General features: G+C 55.1%; 1 protein-coding gene across 1 annotated transcript in view; it reads left to right on the top strand.

The window, feature by feature from the left end:
* Nucleotides 1-6,360, top strand: part of RNF212 (ring finger protein 212) — a 41,975-nt gene extending 35,615 nt beyond the window's left edge. Inside the window, exons 10-11 of the mRNA XM_058546359.1 lie at nucleotides 5,025-5,097; nucleotides 6,126-6,360. Of these exons, the coding sequence (XP_058402342.1) occupies nucleotides 5,025-5,097; nucleotides 6,126-6,306 (254 nt within the window). The 3' untranslated portion in view covers nucleotides 6,307-6,360. The remainder of the gene's footprint in view (nucleotides 1-5,024; nucleotides 5,098-6,125) is intronic.
* The last annotated feature ends 11,239 nt before the right edge of the window (nucleotides 6,361-17,599 follow it).

Raw genomic sequence — 17,599 nt, 5'->3', positions numbered from 1 at the left:
AGGGGAGAATTGCTATCTTAACAATTTTGAGTCTTTCGATTCATAGACATGACATATCTATCTCTCCATTTATTAACTCTTTAATTTGTCTAAGGTATCTTTTGTAGTTTTCAGTATACAAGTCTAATACTTTATTGATAAATTTATACCTAAGTATTTTTGATGGTGAAATTTTCTTTAATTTTCAGATCAGTTGTAGTTTGCGTGATATGTCTTTTTACATCCTTTTGTTTTCAACCTGTTTGTGTCTTTGATTCCAAAGTGTGCCTCTTGTAGACAATATGTGGTTAGATCTTGCTTTTTTTTTTGTTTAATCCATTCTTGTAATCTCTGCCTTTTGATTGGAGTGTTCAGTCCATTGACAGTTAATATAGTTGTTAATATGTTTGGATTTGTGTCTGCCTTTTTCCTATTTGTTTTATGTACGACTTGGGGTTTTTTTTGTTTTAAGTGATCCATCGTCTGGCCACATTGACAAATAGGATCTTTTTTTTTTGTTTTTTTGCTGGGAAAGATTCACTCTGAGCTAACGTCTGTTGCCAATCTTCCTCTCTCTCTCTCTTTTTTTTTTTTCTCCTCTGCTCCCCAAAGCCCCAGTGCATAGTTGTATATTTCAGTTGAAGGTTCTTCTAGTTTTTCTATGTGAGTTGCTGCCACAGCATGGCTACTGACAGATGAGTGGGGTGGTTCCAAGCCTGGGAACTGAAACCGGGCTGCCCAAGCGGTGAGAGCACCGAACTTTAACAACTAGGCCGTCAGGGCTGGCTCCTTAATTTCCTTCTTTTGCATTAAATATTTTTAGTGTACCATTTTGTTATAGACTGAGTTGTGTCCCCTCAAAATTCACATATTGAAGCCCTGACCCCCGGTGTGACTATGTTTGGAAATAGGGCCTCTGGGAGGTAAATGAGGTCATAAGGGTAGGGGCCTAATCTGGTAGGGTTAGTGTCCTTATAAGAAGAGACACCAGAGAGCTCACGAGCTCATGCTCTCCGTGAGGACACAGCAAGAAGGCAGCTCTCTGCAAGCTGGGAAGTGAGCCCTCACCAGCCACCGACTCAGCCAGCACCTTGATCTCGGGCCACCAGCCTCCAGGACTGTGAGAATGAAATGTCTGTTGCTTAAGCCCCAGTCTGTGGTGGTCTCTTATGGCAGCCCAAGCAGACTGAGACACGTTTGATTCCTGTGTTGATATTTTGCAATGTGTTGTGTTATTTTCTTAGTGGTTGCCTTAGGGATCACAATATGCACCTTCTAATCTGCTTGAGGTGAAAACTGACTTAGTTCTGGTGACATGCAGCAGCGTTGCTCCAGCATAGTTCCATCTCCTCCCCTAGTTTGTGATATTTTATTTACGTGTGATATCCTGATATATGTTGTATATAGCATTTGTATGTGTCGTGAACCCAACAATACAGTGTTGTAACTACTTCTTATGAACAAACTCACGCTTCTTGGAGATCACGAGAGGAAACAAGACCACACGTGTTCTTCACAGTCGTCCCGTTTTTACCATCCCTGTGCTCCTCCCTCCTTCCTGTGGGTTCACGTTACTGTCGTCTGTCACCCCCTTCCAGCCTGAAGCACCTTCTTACTGCAGGGCAGGGCGGCCAGCATGAGTTGTCTCAGCGTTTGCCCACCTCTGGATGTCTTTAGTTTGTCCTCATTCCGGAGGGTCATTTCCCTGGACGTGGGACTCCTGGTGGACCGTTTTCAGCCCTCTGCGTGGTTGTTCTGCTGCCTCTGGCCTCCTTCATCTCTGTTGAGACGTCAGCCGTAGGCCTCGGCTTTCTGTGTGATGGGCTGCTTTTCTCTTTGTCTTTCCCTCACTATAGCTTTGGAGTAGTTTTTGAAATTGTGAAGTGAGTCCTCCGACTTTGTCCTTCTTTCTCAAGACTCTCTTGACTCTTCTGCTGACGAGCTGCATGTGCTGGGAACCAGCTCTCCAGTTGCTCCTGACCACTTTCCCAGGCACTCTGGGTTTCCCTGCACACGCGTGTGTTTTTCCGTCAGCCAGGGTTACGTGGTGTACAGCCTTTCTCTGGCGCTCTGGTCTCCAGAGTCTCCGCATTCGATTCCCGGTGAGTCTCTGCTCTGCCTGGTCATGGCTACAGGCCGGCAATGCTGTGGCCCCCCCATTTGCTGCAGATTCACCACTGGTAGGGTGCTTTCTCCTCCTGCTTAGGGCTGCCCCTCAGGAAGCAACGCCGCTGGTCCCCAGCTGCCCCACACTGGTGCAGCTGCCCTCTCACCAGCCCCAGGCAAGGAAGCCCTCTTCCCACTCAGGCCACAGCGGTGTCTAAGGGTAGATGCCGTTGATTTCTGAGAACAGTTGTTTTTATAATTTTGTCCAGTTTTATACTCGGTCTTATAGAGATGGTTCACTGATTTCGACTCCAGAAGCCAGAAGCCCCTTCTCAGCAAACACTCGTGTGAGTTTACAGACTTGGTGCGGTGTCCCACTCCTCCAGGGTGACAGGCAGTCCACCAGACAGTTTTGTCCAGTTTCACGTCCTATGACGATGCTCACGTGGCCGTTTCATTTAACAGCGTTTCTGGGTATCTTACCTCTCAGCATCATACAGTAGTGATTGCTTTTTGAGGTGAATTGTCTCATCTGCATAACAGCAGAGCCTTGTTTATCTGTCATGACAGGGCAATGAGTTTTTCCATATTCCAGATAATGAAACTTACCCTCTTTAAATGTCAAATTTTTTTGTTGTTGTTTTTTTTTTTAATTTCTTTTTTTTTCCCCGTTTTCTTTGCAGGAAAGATTTGCCCTGAGTTAACATCTGTTGCCAATCTTTCTCTTTTTTTAGTTCCCTCCCCAAAGCCCCAGTGCATGGGTGTATATCCTAGTTGTAAGTCCTTATAGTTCTTCTATGTGAGCTGTCACAGCATGGCTACTGACAGATGGATGGTGTGGTTCCGTGACTGGGAAGCAAACCCAGGCCACCGAAGCAGTGACAGCGCCGAACTTGAACCACTAGACCTTAAGGGCTGGCTCTCAAGATGTTTCTAATTTAAATTTTTCAAACGAAAATCTTTCTAAAATGTATTAAATAACATTGCTTTCTTGAACAGAAATCAGGGCTGACTGGGAGGTGTCTTGTAACAGAGCATCACCCAGGCCACCGGTTTTTAATTGAGCTGAAGCACGGGGCGTCCTCAGGACCCAAGGACGTCCTCTCTGGCCCTGCCCGGTGCTGCCGTGCTCTTGAGTTCTTGTGTGGCTCTCGAATGGTTTTGTGTCTCCTTGGCTGCTGCGCCTTCCTCCAGCAGCTCACTGATTTACTGCTCTTTAGAACAGACTCTGCCATGCCAAGTGGTTCTGTCAGAGCCTGAGGGTACACCTGGCCCTCAAGGTGCTGCCCACACGGCCCCTCTGAGTTGTTGGTCTCTTGGAGCCTCATTTTCCGCGTCTCTGTTGATAACAGTTATTTCCACAAATTACTGTCAAGAGTAAAGAAGAAACTTGGAACTGGCCGTGGTGGTGCGAGCATGGAATCAGAACAGAAGGAGCCTGCCGCGTCACTCGTGATTCTGCCTGTGTGTTACCTGTGGCTGGGTTTGTTTGAAATCTGGTGTGGCAAGGCCAGCAGACCAGGAGGGGCCTGCCGGGAAGTTCATGCTCACAGGGCCCTAGAAGCAGGAGGCGGGCACGCGCACAGGGCCACACAGGAGGTGGCAGTGAGGGCGAAGCACGGGCAGGAGCTGTGATTGTGTTTTCACAGGAAGGAACGGGTGAGGTGGCGGGCCAGGCCAGCAGGTTTGGGGTTGGCGGTTTGAGTCATTTTAGCGGTCTCTGGGGTGCAGGGGCCCCACATCTGATACCCCTCAGGTGATTAGGGCAGAGTGGAAGCCAGGCAGAGGAGGTGGTTCAGAGCGGGCTCTGGAGTGGTTGGTGTTCGTGTTAGAGGCTCGCTCGCAGCCAGATGGTTTACTGTCTCTGGGGGTTAGCTGGCCCTGGAAGGGGCAGGCACCCCAGGACGTCAAACTATCATAAAATGCAGACAGTAAAAAGCAGGATTAGCACAGCCTGCCGAGACAGTTTGCCTCCCTGGTTCTCAGCGTCTCAGCGTCTCGGGGTCTTCCTAGGGTCACCTGCAGACTCTGAGGAGTGCCTCGGTGCCACCAGAGGGCAGTGTCCTCCCACCGTCCACACAGCCCAGGGGCAAAGAGACCAGACCCCCATTGGCCACTTGGTGCTGTGCAGCCTTGGGAAAGGCACTCACCCTCTCTGATCCAGGTTCTTCAGTGAGGAAGGGGTAACATGAAAGGACACATAGGGAGCCTAACTTAAGTGCTGTCTTCCTTCTTTCCCGCTTTATGTCTGAATTCTCGGAAATTTGGATACAAAGGAATTCAGGTATTAAAAAAGAGCAATCTGTACAAATTTGCCCTCTGATGTGACTAAAGCATACTAGGGACCGCTTGCACGTTTAAGAGAAGTTTCTTATTAACCTGGAAGGTTTCAGCGCTGAGAGAGTCAGGCGGTGTGTAAACCTGGCAGTTGAGTGGGGACCAGCGATAGTCCTGGCACCGACACCCAGGTCTCTTAGGGAAGAGTCCCGTGGTTCTCAGAGTGCCCAGAGCCAAGACCTTAGAGTGGGGGAGTGCCTGCGTCCAGGCGGGTGGTGAGTGCCTTCTGCATACCAGGGGCGCCCCTCACTTGCCGAGCCCGCAGGCAGTGGAGGTGGAGGCCACAGCCCAGGGCTTGGTGTCAGCTGGAACTCAGCTGGCCCGAGCGTCCGCTCCCAGGTCTTAACATGAGACCACTCGGTGGTTGGGACGGTTTGAATCTTGAAACGCAGGGCGTTCACCCTCCGTCATGGGGATGCCTCTGCCGAGTTGGGAAGAGCATGGGGGGCTGTGCGGGGATGGGTGCGGTGGGGACAGGCGAGGTGGGGACGGGGCGGGCTCGCCTGGTCTCGTGGTGGGGGACAGGGCAGAGCGTGCCGCGGGTGTGATTTTCTCTGCCCTTGGAGCAGTGTGGCGTTCACGTTTTGATCTGTCTCCTGCAGGCAGCGTCTCCCACCGCGGCTCTCAGCACCTTGGCCTGACGCCAGGTCACAGCAGCGTGTCACAGGCTCTCAGGTAGCGTCCCTCACGCGCTCCTGGACGGCGTGGGAACTGAGAAACGAGACTTCTCAGCATCCAACTCACTAGAAATGATGCTTTCTAACCCCATTTCTGCATGTTCTCAGTGAGAGTTATTGTGTAGACCACTTTATGTTTTGCTTTTTTTAAGCTAAAGTATAACTTAGGCAGCTGTCCTGTTACTGAAAACTCTAAAAGAGCCACTTAACGGCTGCACGAAATTCTATCACCGGAACAGGCCGGGGGTGGTGGACGTTTCTGTGAGGGGCAGGGGTGGGCACTTTCGTGAGTGGGTGAGTGGGCAGGCTGTGTGCCACTAACGCTTTGCTTACAGGAGCAGCTGAGGCTGCCGTCCCCCCTCCCCAAGTCGACTAGCCCCTCAGACGTTGGGCCCACTGTCTCCACCACCTGAAGTGCCCTCGGGCCATCCTACACGTGCTCGAAGTCCAGGCGGTCTCTCTCTCTTACCCCCTGACCTAAAGCCCCTCCATGGCTCCTGATGCCGACGGGCAGTCCAGCCACTGGCCTCCAGCATCCCCCCCAGCTCCCCCAGAGCTGTGTCTGTGTGCCCGCTGCCCCTTGCTTCACACAGCATCCCCACCCGCCTCCTGGACCAGAGCTGCTCCAGTGACAGGGCTGTGACCCTCTCGTCACCCGAACCCCCCGGGAGCCGGGCCCCCACCGCCTGGTGCCCGCTGCTTCAAGCTCCTGCCTCCTGCCAGCATCAGCACAGAGGAGGGTCGGGGAGGGTCCGCTGATGATAGGCACTGGACCCTGCTCACGGTCATCACAGCCCAGGGGAGGTGCCACGAGGCTGCCTGGTGCCTGGCGGGTGCCGCACAGACAGCTGCTCTCACAGGGCTGCCTGCCCCCAGCGCAGCGCAGCCTCGCTCATCCTAGGCACTCAGAACACGTGTTTGAATCAACACGTGGCCTTTAAGACTAAGAAATAGTCAATACTTGAATTATGTTGCCAAAGACATTTGAAGCGTTGCTGATTTTGTGTTTGTTGAATTTACTGCCAGGATTCCACCACTGCAGATCCCCTGCAAGGGACCGTCCCACACTCCAGCCCCTCAGGGACCAGGCAGAGCGGGACGAGGGGCCTCGCCCAGCCTCGGGGGCTCCCGGGCTCCGGCGCCCCGGCAGCCCATCAGCATCTCAGGGCTGCTGCAGAGACAGCACTTAGGCAAGTGTGCTCCCTGACAAGCCAGCGTTTCTCTCGGGAAAGTGCATTTGAGAAAACTCCACACATGTGACAAGAGCAGACTCGAACCTTTGAATGTTCTTGGGATTGTGTTTCTGAGCTTCTCTTAGTAGATGAGAATTCAACAGTGTTCACTGTGTGTACGTTGTGGATCGTGACTGTGATGCTCCCGCAGGGTCTGCCAGCCTCCCCGGGCAGCCGCACGAGAGATGAGCACGCCCCCGCCCAGGCGGGTCTTCTCAGCTCTTCAGTTCTCGGGTCTTCAGCCAGCCCCCCAGCACACAGACGATGGGCAGTAAATGTAATCGTATGTTTTTTCTTGATGGAGTAATTAATACAATTGAATAAAGTATTTTTCTGATTATCGGGGGCAGCATATACGTGATATGTTTGAACCATGACTGTTCTTCAAACTTCCTTAAAACGCGGTTGCAGTAAAGTGAACACCCTCTTGCTGGCTCCCTGCTGGGCTTTCTGACGGCAGCTCTTGGGCAGGTGGGAGTGGGTCAGGCCTCTCGGTGCAGATCAGTCCCTGCACCCTGGTTATGGGTTGCCTCCCACACGATCCTGTCACATGGTGCGCGACTCATGGATGCCGTGCTCGCCATGAATCTGTCGCCAGGGAGGAGTTTTGTGCTGATGTCTCCCCACCAGGTGGGTGAGTCGCCCCCACTCAGCCAAGGAGAGCAGTGTGCTCCCTCCTCACCCCCGTAGTCAGGACCACACCGGGTTGGAAAAGAGGCTTATGGGTTAATTATAATCCTTTGTGTTGCAGTTAACTAAAACTTGTCAAAAAGCTGAGTATGGTCATCTCACTGGGTCAGGCTCACGGTGAGGGCAGGAGGAGAGTCCACCCTGAGGAAACCTGAGGCTTGGGCAGGGCGCACCTTGTTCCAGGCACTGTGTCCGTCACCCCTGCCTCCCGGGTGTCTCCCTGGGCCAGGAGGCGTCCCGCAGGCAGAAGAGGGAGCTCGTGCACCCTCGCTGTCCTCTGGAACGTGCAGGGCACAAGTGCAGCCGCCGCGTCTGTGAGCTGACAAACGTGTGCTAAAGTCGGGGTGCGGGAGTGTGTGCTCCAGGTTGGTTCCGTTCCCGGGAATGTGTCTGTGTCATGAAATCCCTGATTGTGGATGTGCCTTTCCCTGTGTGTCTTATGTCACATGTACGTGAGTGTTTCAGACATTGAAACGTGGGCTGGTCATGAAATGCAGACGTGAGGGTCACGTTTAGATGGTCCTGTCCTGGTTCAGCTCCGTGCGCCTGGCAGCAGGATCCACGAGGCTGGAAGATGGGCTTTGGGAGTGTTTTTGCAAAGGGACGTGGCAGCGGATGGCCTGGCGGCTGTGGTCCTCCTTCAGAAGCCATGAAGAAACACGTCCACATCAGTGGGGCCGCACCTCGAGTCCTGGCCTCTCTGGGCCTCTGTGCGCGTCCTCCGGGTGGAGCGCTGGGTCTGCTTGGTGTGGGGGCTGCTTGTCAGTCCGTAATTTCAAAATCTCACCCTTCCTTCCTTCACCTCACCTTGCTTTTTAGACACAAACTTTGATGCTGTATTTTTAGCATTTCATGTTCTTTATTTTTCTTGTTTTTTTCACAGTTGAGCTTCTGTTTGGCCAGTTTAAGTCCAGTGGGTGTCCGGTTGAGACAGTGTTGGCCACGCCAGCAGTGGTGACCAGCGCCTTCTGGTCATCTTATCACTAACAGCCGCACATCTGCTTTTCTTTGTCAGTAATTTTCGGTGGAAAGGCAAAATTAAATAAAATGTACAAATAATAGCGCAGATCCTGCAATAGACAAGGATGACAACGCGTCCAAAATTAAACTGCTGGCCAACACCCCCGGTATTAGCTCAAACCCTTCATCAGCTGATGGACAAAAGCCAAATTCAGCCTAGAAACAGCAGTTCAGGGGCATTGACAGATAATTCATGAAAGTGTGAGCTGTGTGAAAATAAGATGCGTGGAATCGAGGGCCAGCAGTTGTTTAAAAGGGTCGTCCTGGAGTCGGCACAAGGGCAGAAGGGCCGCAGAACGTTGACCAGCGCGCCCGCAGGCTGGGCTCTCCATGCGTGTCCTGCAGGAGGAGGCCCTCCTGTGGCTCAGTGGTTCAGAGTGTGGGGCACCAGCAGCTGAGCTCTGCTCCTGCGTGTGCCGTCTGCCTGCGTCCTGCCTGGTGGCGTGTGGCCTGGAGACGGCAGAGGAAGCGGGGGCCGTGGACCACGTGGGAAGGTGATGGCCGGGACTTGCATGGCAGCCGCTCTGTCGTAGTCTTGGGACCTCAGTTTCTCATCTGCAACACGGAAGTTATGTGCGACATTCCCTTCCCATCCCACGTTTCTTACTCGAGGAGAACTGTGTGGCCGGCATTTCGACACACCTGTGGCCCGGTAACCGTGCCAGTTCCCAAATGCCACGACTTGTGCTTTTTAATTTTCTTGCAGCCGCTGTGTAATCGTCACTCAGAGCAAGGGCTTCAGGGTTCAGGTCCAGATTTGGGCCCCTTCTTCCCATCTGCCAGCACAGGCAAGGCCCCTCGCTGAGGGGACATGGGAAGGCCCTGCACACATCACCTGTCACAGCACAGTCACCAGACAAGAATATGTCTCCACATCCCCTGCATGGCTTAAGTGAAACCTCCCAGAAGCCCCACGGAAGTGTAAACGTTTCTAATTGTGATTTTTCTTTCTTTGCTAAGCGTCTGAGTTTTGAGGAAAAAATCTTTGAGACTGAAATGAATGTGTACAGACAGGAGATGTCACAGACAGCACGTGGGAGTCAGAGGAAATGCCCTGGAAGGGACCCGCCAGGAGGAATGAAATCCTGCATTGGTCGGCTGATGGAGCCGAGTCCACGAGAGAATGCACGTTCTTTAAGAAAATCGTGTAATTCTTGCTCAAATTGGCCACACTATTTCCCTCAAGTTGTTTGCTATTAAAAACGCTACTGTCTCATGTCATTGAAGTGTCACAATGTGAACGTTAAGTGCAGCATGAGACTTTCGTTGCTAGGCTGTTGACGGTCCAGCGAGCGCAGGGCTGGCCAAAAGCTCTCACATCCGCTCATGGGGAGCCTCCCGAGCGCGGGCGCCAGAGGGCGCTGGACCGGGCAGGCCTGCGCCAGGCAGATCCGTCGTTCGGGAGAGCAGCCGGCCCTGTGCTGTTCTGAGGGAGCCTGTGCAATGTGCCGGCCACTGAGGAAAATCACAGAGACGACGGCAATGCGGGCAAACTCCAAGGTTCAGTTCACTCGAGTGAAGACGCAGAGCAGAACGCCGAGTCTCCGTCGCCGCCTGCCGCCGCGTTGTCGCTGATTCTGGCCTGTCCCTGCAGTGCGCCCGGGAGGTGTCGTCTGTGCAGCAGTGTCAGTTACAGCGCCCAGGGAGCACGCAGGTGTCAGGGCGACCACGTGCCCAGACAGCCTCAGGGCCGCCTCTGGACGAGACTCGTGCTTACAGGCAGGGAGACCACCCACAACGTCTGAGTCATGTGCAGGGGTTGGGTATGAGATGATGAGACTGACCGCAGGCCCCTAGGGTGGCACCTGTCCTGGTTTTTACCGTGTCTTCTATTCAGACGTGCCCATTAACCGGCTTTCTTTGTGTCCTACGCCTAATCCATGTAGATGCAGTGCTCCCCATAGGTGTAGGTCACTCCTTGACAGCTTCTCTGGTATCCTGGTTTCTATCTTGTTTTTTTTATTTGTTTTTTTTTTTTTTCTTTTTTCTCCCCAAGGCCCCAGTAGATAGTCGTATGTCATAGTTACACATCCTTTCTAGTTGTTGTATGTGGGACACCGCCTCAGCATGGCTGGAGAAGCGGTGCGTTGGTGCGCACCCGGGATCCGAACCCGGGCCGCCAGTAGCGGAGTGCATGCACCCAACCGCTAAGCCACGGGGCCGGCCCTCTATCTTGTTTTAATTACAAGATGACACCTACTCATTCCAGCCCCAAGATTGAGAAAGTGGGAGGCGAGTCCCCTCACGCTGGCCGCCACAGGTGCCTGGACACAGCCCAGCTTAGGGTGCGTCCTCCCTGCCCAGGCCAGCTCCATCAGGCCTATTTCTCCTCTGGCAGCACAGCATCATCCAGACCATGTCTCGTCTTCTAGAAGCCCTGCTTGCTGGGGTTGGATCGTTTTGGTTTTAATAAAAATGGGATCTGTAACTCGCCTGTTTGGTCGTGAGCTCTTCCCTTGGCTCACGTGGCCGAGCGTGAGGAGTGAGGCCAGTTGCACTTGGCCGTCCTGCGCTGCACAGGCACGTGGAGTCCTTGTTCCCCGTCTGGAGCAGCGAGGCGGCACCATCGCCAAACCCTGTCCTTGGTGCCTACGATGGGGCTGAGAAAGGACGGGAGGGAGGCCCAGCTGGAGAGGGGCGTTAGGCTGAGACCCCAGTCGGTCACGAATGCCCTAAAGCCCCTGGCCCAGGAAAGCCGGGTGGGGGGCCATGAGGGTCCCCAACCTGAGGGAGCCAAACAGGGCAGGGACCAGTCTTGGTGATGTGGGGTCTGGGCAGGGCCCGGGCAGATGGCCCTGGAGACAGGGGCTCAGCCTGGAGAGTGGGAGGAATCAGAGGGTCTGGAGGGTCCAAGGACGATGGAGTTCCAGAGCCCTGGTGTAGGACGGGGAGACGCCAGGGAGGAAGGCCTGTGCACTGCCCCTGGCCCCCAAAGATGGTGGGAGAGTGTTGAGGGCCAAGTGTGTGGCTCTGAGGAAGGCCGGGCAAAGGGCAAGGCGAAGGGTGAGGCAGGCAGGACGGAAGGCGAGGGTCTGGGGGCCTCTCCTGCAGTGGGGGACGCTGTCTTGTGTTGGAGAAAATCCGCAGAACGGAAGAGGCCCTCCCTCCCTGCATAGCTCAGCGGCCACCTCGGCCCAGCCCCCAGAGCCCCTGCATGAAGGCGGCCACTCCAGTGCCACTGCGGTGCCGTCTGGCCGTGGTGACCACGCGTCCTGCCAGGACTGTGCAGGCAACCCCCGTGGGCCCCTCCAGCAGATGCGTGGAGAAGCCGTTTGTTTCCTCGAGCTGCTCGTGTTTAGGGATGCTTTTCTGTGTAATTCTGTTCATAATTGCATCATATAATTACATGGTTTTAAAGTCAAATCTACCCAAAAAGAAATCTTCAGGGAGGCCCAGCGTCACCCGCTCCCCACTCCCCTGGACTAACGAGTCTTCTGGTTCCCTCTCTGATTTTAACGTAAGCAAGAACGCATTCGGACTGCTTCTCCGCTGATGAAGATGCCATCCCACGCGCATTTCACTCCCCGTGCCCGGGACAGCCCCTGCCAGTGCGCGGACATCACGAGTCCCCGCGTCCTGGACAGCCCCCGCCAGTGCACAGACGTCGCGGGTCCCTGCATCCAGGGCAGCCCCCGTGAGTGCGCGGACATCTGGGGTCCCTGCGCCTGGGACAGCCCCCGAGAGTGCACGGATGCCACAGGTCCCCGAGCCCAGGTCAGTCCCCATGAGTGCATGGGCGTCGGGGGTGCCCGTGTCCGGGACAGTCCCCGCGAGTGCACCGACGTTGGGGGTCCCCACGCCCGGGACAGTCCCCTCAAGTGCACAGACGCCGCGGGTCCATGTGCCCAGGACGACCTCGTGGGCAGTGAATCCTCTGCCCAGTGTTCCGTCACCCGCTGTCATCGGGGCATTTCGGGCGCTTCACGGAAGGAGGACCCAGCACCCTGCAGGCTTCCTGGCCTGCAAAGATGTCGGCCCTCTCACCTGGCCTCGTCTAAGAGACAGAGCTGTGGCCATCTGGCAGAAACTTTGTTTTTAGCCATAACATTTCCATGGATGAATAGGCCAAGTTAGGTGTTAATTTACAATTGCTGGATGTGTTTTTGAAAGTGGAAGAAAAGGTGTCCATCAGCACTATTCCCCAGCGACAGACAGACGGACCTACTGACGGCCACTGGGAGCTGGGCACTGGGCCTCCACAGCCTCCCAGCCACCGGCTCCAGCGGTGAGTTTTATCGGAAGAAGAATCCGGAAAGCCCCCAGGATTGACAGGAAGACCAAGGAGGAGCTCAGCTCAGGAAGGAGGCAGGTCTGGGTTCTGCAGCCACCACTGCTGACCCATCACCACAGGACACCCCACTTTCTGGTGCTTAGCCCTCCCGGTGCAGTGTCCACCTGCCGCCAGGCCCCTCGGCCCCCAGACCCAACCTGGACCCCCTAGTGGAGCGGGAGCTTGGCTGGGCAGCCTGAGGAGCAGGGCCCACTCCCCAGGCACACCCATGTGGCCACTCCGGAGAGCACAAAGGTCCTTTCATGCCCTCGCAGTTGTGAAGTGAAGGGAGGTTTTGAGCGAGTTTTCTTTTCAGGCTAAGAGGAAATTCCTAAAATTCTTAGGTGGTAAATCCGAGTCTGCACACCAACTTTGTGTCGTGCATGAGGCAGCCGCAGAGCCAGGGCTTGCATGGTGGGAGGAGGGAACGGGGCATCCCTTCCTCCCTGTCTGTGCCTCCTCTCAGGACCCCAGATCCCAGGGGTTTTGCCTGGTAACAGGAGGCACCCAACATGTTGCATCCTGCGGCCTGAAAGCCCACAGTCCTCCTGCAGAGTCCGGCAGACGTAGGAACAGCCTGGCCACCTGTGGCTGGATGACAGCACCCACGTGTCCACCAGGCTTCTAGTCAAGGTCCCTCCTGCCATCTGTGCAAGTCAGTGTCCAGATCCCAGGAGAGGCCCCTCAGAGGGACGGCCACCACGGCAGACACACTCCCTGGACACAGCCGTGAGCTCTGCATCGTGAAAACCACGTGTCACCCTCGTGAGGGGCTCAGCCGTCGCACAAAATGAGCACCCGCCAAGCCTCATCTCCCGGGACATTCCCAGCCTGGGCGCCAGACCTTTCACCCCAGGGTCTGCCCAGGTCGACCTACCGAGCCCCTCAATTGAATGTTGACCTGAACTTTCAACTTGGAAAGAATCTTGGGGCCGGCCCCATGGTGTAGCGGTTAAGGGCGTGAGCTCTGCTGCTGGCGGCCCGGGTTCGGATCCCGGGCACCCTCCGAGGCACCGCTTGTCAGGCCATGCTGTGGCAGCATCCCATATAAAGCGGAGGAAGATGGGCACGGATGTTAGCCCAGGGCAGTCTTCCTCAGCAAAAAAAGGAGGACTGGCAGATGTTAGCTCAGGGCTGATCTTCCTCACAAAAGAAAAAAATCTCACAGAACTAAGTACGAAGTAAAGTTGATCTGAGAACACGCCACCCTTTAGCCGATTCACCCCTTGTTGGCGGTTGCCACTGGCATGCCCATTTGGGCTGCACTTGCACACGAGCACACTCACGTGCTTGCATGCGTGCACTCTCTCATCACATTTTTCTGAACTACAACGGCTGGCATTGACGTGTCTTAAGTGTGCAGGCCTGTTTTTCAAGTGTGGTGGTTCTCATTCTGGCTTCATCTGATGTTTCCTCATGGCCAATGTGGGCATTCCAGACACACAACCACGTGGGTGGCCTTCCAGGTGTCACGGGTCAAGCGCGTGAGGTCCAGCGCCCTTCGCTGGTGACTTTCGCTTTTTAGTACAATGTTTGCAGATGTGTGGACGGCGTGTGAGGACACACCTCCACGTGCTAGCAGGCCTGTCTCTGTCCCTCTATTCGGTGTCCGGGGACGTAACTGGGTGTCCTGATGCTTCTGGTGCAGACACACACTTGCTGGGAGTCCGCACCAGGCCCAGGAAGAGGCCTCGGGAGCCCCCGGCTGAGGCACCCCAGCCCCATCGTCCAGCTGGTTCCTCTGGGAGACCCAGCCACCGGTGCTCTGAGCTCCCCACGGAGAAGAACTTTTGCCCTTAAATGTCCAACCTGCCACGGAGTGATACTCGTATAAATACAGTAGAAAAAGAATTACTAGGAAATGAAATTTTAAAAGATACAAAACATAAGCTTGTTTCTTTCTTACTAGATCCAAAAGATGTACAATTACCTGACAGATTTCGACAGAAGTTTCTAAGAGTGCCCACTCATGCCCTCCACACATGTCTCCAGGGACCAGTCACGAGCACCTCAAAGACACGCAGGGACCCCACGCCGTGCGCCACCGACAAGAACTTGCTGCACTTAGGAGAGCAGAGGACGACAAGGAGACCGTCCCGGTGGGGCTGGAAGACCCCGGGTGGGGTGGAAGGAGACTGGGGTGGGGTGGAAATCTGCATGTCCCGAGGACTGGTGAGCCAGGCCGGCCCAGGGCAATGGGAAGGCAACGGTCCCGGGCGTTGCTGCGGGAGAAGCGTCAGTGGAGGGTTTGCAAACACCATGAAGCTGTTAAAGTCCTTGAATTAGGCCCAAGTATCTCCACAGGACTAAACCTCTGAATACAAAGCTGATGGGCACGGGAAGTTTAAAACCAGAAGTTAAGATTCCTGTTAACGGCGCACAACAGGTAACCAGGCTGGGCGCACGGGGTGGGAGGGAGATGTGAGTTGCAGGTGCAACATTTATGTCTCCAGGAAACAAAAAGAGCGGACACGGCAAATTATGAACACCCACCAAATGTGGGTACAGACACAGAAAAGCACAGATAGCTCACAGGCATCCGTCAGAGATGGCGCGGGCTCAGCTGCCGACCACCACACTTCCGCGAGTATTGCAGTGCGGTGAGCCGCACGAGTGCCGTGGTTCCCAGTCCACGTGGAAGTGATGTTCACACTGTGCCGTGGTCTCTTCAGTGCACAGTGGCACTTTGTCTAAAAAAACGGGGCACACACCTGAGTTTCAAAACACTTTATTGCTGAGAAGTGCTAACCATCATCTGAGCCCTCAGCGAGTCGTCATCTTTTTGCTGGTGGAGGGTCTTGTGAAAACCCAGAATCTGCGAAGCACAGTGGAGTGGGGTGTGCCTGTATTTCAGAATAAAAAAGTCAAAAGATGCTGAATAAAATATTTACTAGAAGGTTTTATCTGTTGCAGCCTGGAAATCCGTACAGCACCTTATTCACTATAGTGTGCAAACACGCCAGTTAAATTTTAAGGTCTCCCAGGGCTAGGGGAGGGAAACAGGAAGTATTTCGAATTGGGTGGGGTCTGTGTTTGGGGTGCTGAAAAAGTTCTAGATAGAGCTGATGGCTGCACAACAACGTGGATGTCCTTAATGCCCCTGAATCGTACACTTTAAAATGGTAAATTTTGTGATAAGTGTATTTTACCACAATAAAAAAATGTTAAGGCACACTGAAATTCAGCTTAAAGATGTTCACATATGGAAACACCGTTTTCACCTTTTAAAACATGTCGTGTAAACTACACCAACATAAAATGTTAGCTCTGAGGCTGTGGTTTTGGAGTCGGGTCACGCATCCCCTTCTGGTGGCACGACGTAAATGGGGGGAGAGGCTGGCCACTGGCTGGAGGGTTGAGCAAGTGAAGGAATGAGTGAGGGGTGGGGCCCCTGCCTCCCAGAGCCCACCTGGTGTGCAGGCTGTCCCAGCTGGTTTGGAGAAACTCCAGGAGCCCTTGGCTGCTGTGCCACCCCATGTCCCCAGGCCTCTGTCCCCACGCCCACCTCGTTGGTGCCTGGTCCCCAGGAGGCGAGCCAGGGAGAGAAGGAGTGTGGGCAGTGGGATCCAAGGCTCAGGAGGCAAACAGCCAGCCTGCTGTGGTGGGCGGGGGACCTCGCGTGGCACACACCCTGAGCCGGCGCTCGTGTCTGCTCTTTCCTGTCCTGTGGCAGGTGACCGCACCACAGTGACGGCATGCTCCAGCGTGGCCACTCTTAGGAAACACAGGGTGAACGAGCTGGACCACACATCTGCCCTTGACCTCTTCCAGGAATTTTTCACATGGTCCCTCTAAGTGTTTCTTTTAAAAACCTAGTTTATTACCTAATTTATTTCACTGGAAATAGCAACGAGCGACTCAAGATGACGCCCACAGGGCTTTGGTGACTCCCTGTGGTCTGCGCCTCCTGATTCGTGGTGCGTGTCCAGGAAGACGTCACAAGTTGGCATCAGACACAGGACACGTTACTGCTGCAGAAGCAAATGTCCCCAAGTCCCAGTGGCTTCATTCCTGCACTTGGTCACCAGGCCAGGCTGGCAGTCCTGCACCTGGTTAGCACCCCAGCCCCATCCCAGCTCACAGGGGCCCAGGGGCCAGACGAGCAGCTCCCACCTCGCCGAGAAGGGGCCCATTGCCCACAGCACTGGGGATCCCACAGGAGCCACCCTGGTGAGTGTGAGCACTGGCCAGAGCGATCAGATATCAGGGTGAAGCAGCCTCTGTCCTTCACAGAGAGATTTGGAGAGGGGGCTGCAGGACTTGGTGTCTCCAGTGGCCACTGCTCTGCCCACTAGGCTCATGGCACACACAGCTGGCTGCACCCGCAGCCCAGGAGGTGGGCACTGGGCAGGGGCTGAGGCTGCGAACAAGCATATAGAGCCACTTCCCAGGAGGCTGGCAGAGAGGGCGGCTGCAGGTCCAGCATGCTCAGGGTGGGCACGGAGAGGGTGGTGGAAGCTGCTGGACAGGGCTGACAGCAACAGATGCCCTGCGAATCTGCCAGTGGGGTGAGGCACGGGCTGCAGGGCAGGCACTCCTCATCTTTCTGGATGCAGCGTGTTTCAGTCATCATCTTTATTTGGAAAATTGCTTTCAGAAGAACCTGCCTGACCTCAAGAACACAGAACACACTCAGGGACAGTGTTTGTTGAGCAGATACGTACCTGGCAGCCACACCAGGACTCACGGTGCAGGACTCAGTACATCGGGCGCTCCAGCACCAACCCGAGCAGAGAACTCCTGGGACCCATTAGGGTGGTGGTCTCCGGCGTCCCTCCCCAGGCTTCATGGAGGATGTGCAGCCCGAAAGCAGGCTGGGCTGAGACTCCGAGGCAGGCAGAGCCTTTCCCCTCCTGGTGATGGGGCCCATGCCCTCTGGGGCCACAGGTGGAGCCAGCCAGGTACAGCTCTGCATCCTCCAGCTGCCCTGGGCAGGGGCAAAAGTGGAGGAAGGTGACTGCAGACTTGGGACACAGGCACCCCACCTGAGCCACCCGCTCCTGGCTGACGTGTGATTGGCACCTGGCCCCTTGGAAGCTGGCGGAGCCTCACCTCCAGGGTGGCCCAGGGCTGCGCCCAGCACTGCTGAGCCAAGGCAGGGAGTGCTCTGCACCTGACCTGGGGCCTGTCACCCCAGACGCACAGCCTGGCTGTGTCCTTGGAGGGTGGGGGCAGGCGGGCCTCACCCTGGGGCTCAGGCGCCTGCTGTCTGTGGCCGGGAGGGCTGGAGTGGGTGCTGGGACCCTCAGGGCCTCGGAGGAGCATTTTCCTGAGGAAGGGAAACCGCG

Source organism: Diceros bicornis, chromosome 8 (assembly GCF_020826845.1).
Source record: "Diceros bicornis minor isolate mBicDic1 chromosome 8, mDicBic1.mat.cur, whole genome shotgun sequence".
NCBI lineage: Eukaryota > Metazoa > Chordata > Mammalia > Perissodactyla > Rhinocerotidae > Diceros > Diceros bicornis.
Note: the sequence above shows the minus strand (reverse complement) of the source record. Positions and strands in the feature narration are given on the sequence as shown.